Genomic DNA, 3,232 nt, shown 5'->3' with positions numbered 1-3,232 from the left:
TTATGGGTATGGTTATCACATAAAATTAAAACCTGATCCACAACACTTTTTGTAGATCTAGTGCAAGATTTGACGATCCAACGATCAAAAATAGGTATCACATGGTAATTGAAAAAAAAAATTAAACAGGTGAGAAGTGAGTAAACCGATCCATAGTCTGATATTCCTATTCAAAAACCAGTCCCAACCACCACCGAGGTGGTATCCCGTGTGGTGAGCGGGGTTCTGTGCTAAGCTGAAGGCCCAGGATCGGATCCTTATGTCACATGGGGCGGCTGTTGTTCTGGTAGGGGTCTGCCTAACCCCAGCTTGCCTTTCAAAAAAAACAGTCCCAACCAATCCATATTGATATAGAAAACATGATAAAACCCCGTTTTTGTCAACACCTTTTGGCTTTGAATCTATCCAATCCCAACTTGGATTAGAATCTGGTTTTAATCAGGCAAGCTAAGACACATGTTGCACCATGAATGAACTCCCTCCCCAAGTCAGATAAGGATAAAGCATTACACATGAAAGGTTGAATCTCTCTCTCTCTCTTTGCCATCAATAATTCTTCTCTCCTGCCCTACCCAATCCCAACTTGGATTAGAATCTGGTTTTAATCAGGCAAGCTAAGTGACATGTTGCACCCTGAATCTGACCCATTAATGGACCCCCTCCCCAAGTCGGATAAGGATAAAGCATTACACATGAAAGGTTGAGGCTCTTTATCTTTGCCCTCAATAATAATGTGTTCCACTCAATAATTCTTCTCTCCTGCCCCTTTTTATAACAAGTGCACCACTCCAAGATAGAGCCTGAAATCTAAACAAAACCTCCAAGAACCAACCATAAATGCCTTGAACAATTCCACAAAGCATCATGAAGCACACACATACATTGACGTGTAGTCATTATCTACAATAAATCTCATTTGTCAAAGTACGATTCGGTAAGCTCACACGCCACTCTTTCTATTATTCATGCTAACACGTATCCACGGCAACCAAGTTGCCTTGGAAAAAGTCGCACCCACTCTGGCTCAACCAGCTGCCAATACTTACAGTCCTCCTGCTAGCCCCAAGCTCCGAAGGTAAGACCTCCGCCCCCGGAGCCTATGCTGGGCGTCGGCTTAAATATTACCTCAGTAATAGTATTAATCCCTTTTTGGCCTGATCCAAAATAGTGATATGTGAAGATAAGAACAAGTCGACTGCAGAGAAACCGCCTTTGCCTTCCCCGTGCATCTCATTCAGACCAAAAACATGCTCTCTCATCTCAACTCATTCATCTACCAAGATTGAATAAAAAACAGGAAAATCGAACCAAATTTGATATATAAAAGTGAAAGATTTAACAGACCAACAAAAAGAAGAGCTCCTAATTATAATTGTTCATATACACAACAATCAATGAATTTGAACGCATAAAAGAATTATGCGACATTCAAAGGGTCTACATATATATATATATATAGGCTAGAACAAGTGGGTCTTGTTGAGTGTTAGAGGGCTGGTGACTTCATCATCTGCAGACTCAACCCAAAACTCAGGCCTTGCTGGCAGGTTCAAGTCGAACCTAGGCTCCCTGGAGTACTGCACCAACCCGCTGCCGCTCACATCCGAATTGGCAGTGTCGGTGGTTGCAGCAGCACCACCGTCCCAGTGGCACCTCTTGTGGCCACCAAGAGCCTGGCCGGTTGGGAAGAGCTTGGAGCAGATGGAGCAGCGGTGGATCTTGGCGACCTTGGCGCGCTCTGCGGGTTGTTGATAGCTGGATTCGGTCTTCTTGTGGCTGGCTTTATGGCCGCCGAGGGCTTGGTAGGAAGGGAAGGCCTTGTCGCAAACAGTGCACCTATAGGCCAAGGAGGGTGCTGCTGCTGGTGCTGCAGGAGGAGTGCTGTTGGCGAGCATTAGGAGGCAGAGGGCCAGGTATTCGTCTTCAGATCTGGGGCGCTTGGAACGCTTGCCTTTCTTCCATGAGTCGAAGTTGGGGGCGTACTCTTCTGAGGTGGTGGAGGAGGGTGGGGAGGAAAAGCGGTGGTGGTCGTGGGCTAGACTGAGCGTGTCAAGGGCAGCCATGGGAGTGCTTTTGAGAGAGAGAAAATGGGAAGAAACGTATGAGTGAGAAGAGGCGGTAGTCCTTTCCTTTTATATATTATAGAGAGAGAGAGAGTGTGTGGCGGTTGAGAATGGGAAGTTGCTGAGTAGGAGAGGTGGGAAGAGTGTAGGTCAAACTTTGAGGTGTTCCTTTTTGGATGGCACGTTTTAAAGTGGGATTGTTCGTTTCCTCTCTCTCTCTCTCTCTCTCTCTCAATGAAATTGTTCGTTTCCTCTCTCTCTCTCTCTCTCTTCTATTTTTACGTAATGGGGAGCTTGGAAACTACTGCTTGCATATCTTACGGTTTCCTTCTACTCACGCCTCTCGTTATTCTTTTCCCTCAAAACCATTTAACCCGAAAAAAAGAGGGTTGAGGCAACCAAGAACCTTGGTTATCTATGAGCTAACGTCACATTTGGAAGAGAATAGCTTGGCAAAAATTGGTGGACCTTGCTCATTTGTCACGATAACAACAAAATAGAAAATAATAATAAGGTAATAATACTATATTATTATTATTATCATTGGGGTCAGCAGGGTAGGTTTAGGTAGCCCTCCAACTTCTTTGTTCCGATGATAAAGCTATAAATGAGTCGGTTCTAGGAGCCTTTGGCGGGTCCCTTGAGGCTCAGAGTGGGTCTTGACTGGGTTGGAGGTCTGGCCGCATAGGGTCCTCTGGATCTGGGGCTAGATTCAGATCAAAAGGGGCTGACCCTGTTTTCAACCGACTCTACATCAGTTCCTCGTTGTCTTGGTAGTTCCTTGTCCGGGTATGGTTGGATCCAACTGAGCCTACCCCTGTTTGGACCACATGAGCATTGTTAAAGTTTTGCTATGGTCTCACATAACTCGATCCAGATTTGGGGTACTTAGATCCCTAGTCTAACGAATAGGATTTCTTTGAGCGTTTCTCATCTCTATACCATGCCCAAAAGTTGATTCCAGACTTGGTTGAAGAATTAAGGCTGGCCACTCGAAGCAACTAACTCAAGAACCTGCTCATTCACAGACCAAGTGGGAGCAACTAAACCTATCAAAGCATTGGAATCTATAATCATATCTCCCACTTAACTTAACCCAGTTCATGACTGTTTAACTGCGGAATCAAACACTTTGTCACATTGACAAGTCAAGCATAATTGACCCAGTC

The 3,232-nt window shown here is 45.0% G+C and overlaps 1 protein-coding gene across 1 annotated transcript; it reads right to left on the bottom strand.

Moving 5' to 3' along the window:
• Positions 1–1,302: 1,302 nt before the first annotated feature.
• LOC149835551 (zinc finger protein ZAT10-like) lies at positions 1,303–2,109 on the bottom strand. Its single transcript, XM_090010573.1, has one exon. It carries the CDS (start codon positions 2,061–2,063, stop codon positions 1,461–1,463), a length of 603 nt encoding a protein of 200 aa, XP_089866699.1. The 5' UTR covers positions 2,064–2,109; the 3' UTR covers positions 1,303–1,460.
• Between the last annotated feature and the right edge of the window lie 1,123 nt (positions 2,110–3,232).

This window comes from Nuphar pumila, chromosome 6 (assembly GCF_984573655.1).
Source record: "Nuphar pumila chromosome 6, dmNupPumi1.hap1.1, whole genome shotgun sequence".
Classification (NCBI taxonomy): domain Eukaryota; kingdom Viridiplantae; phylum Streptophyta; class Magnoliopsida; order Nymphaeales; family Nymphaeaceae; genus Nuphar; species Nuphar pumila.
The sequence above is the reverse complement of the archived record's forward strand: the minus strand, read 5'-3'. Positions and strand labels throughout refer to the sequence as shown.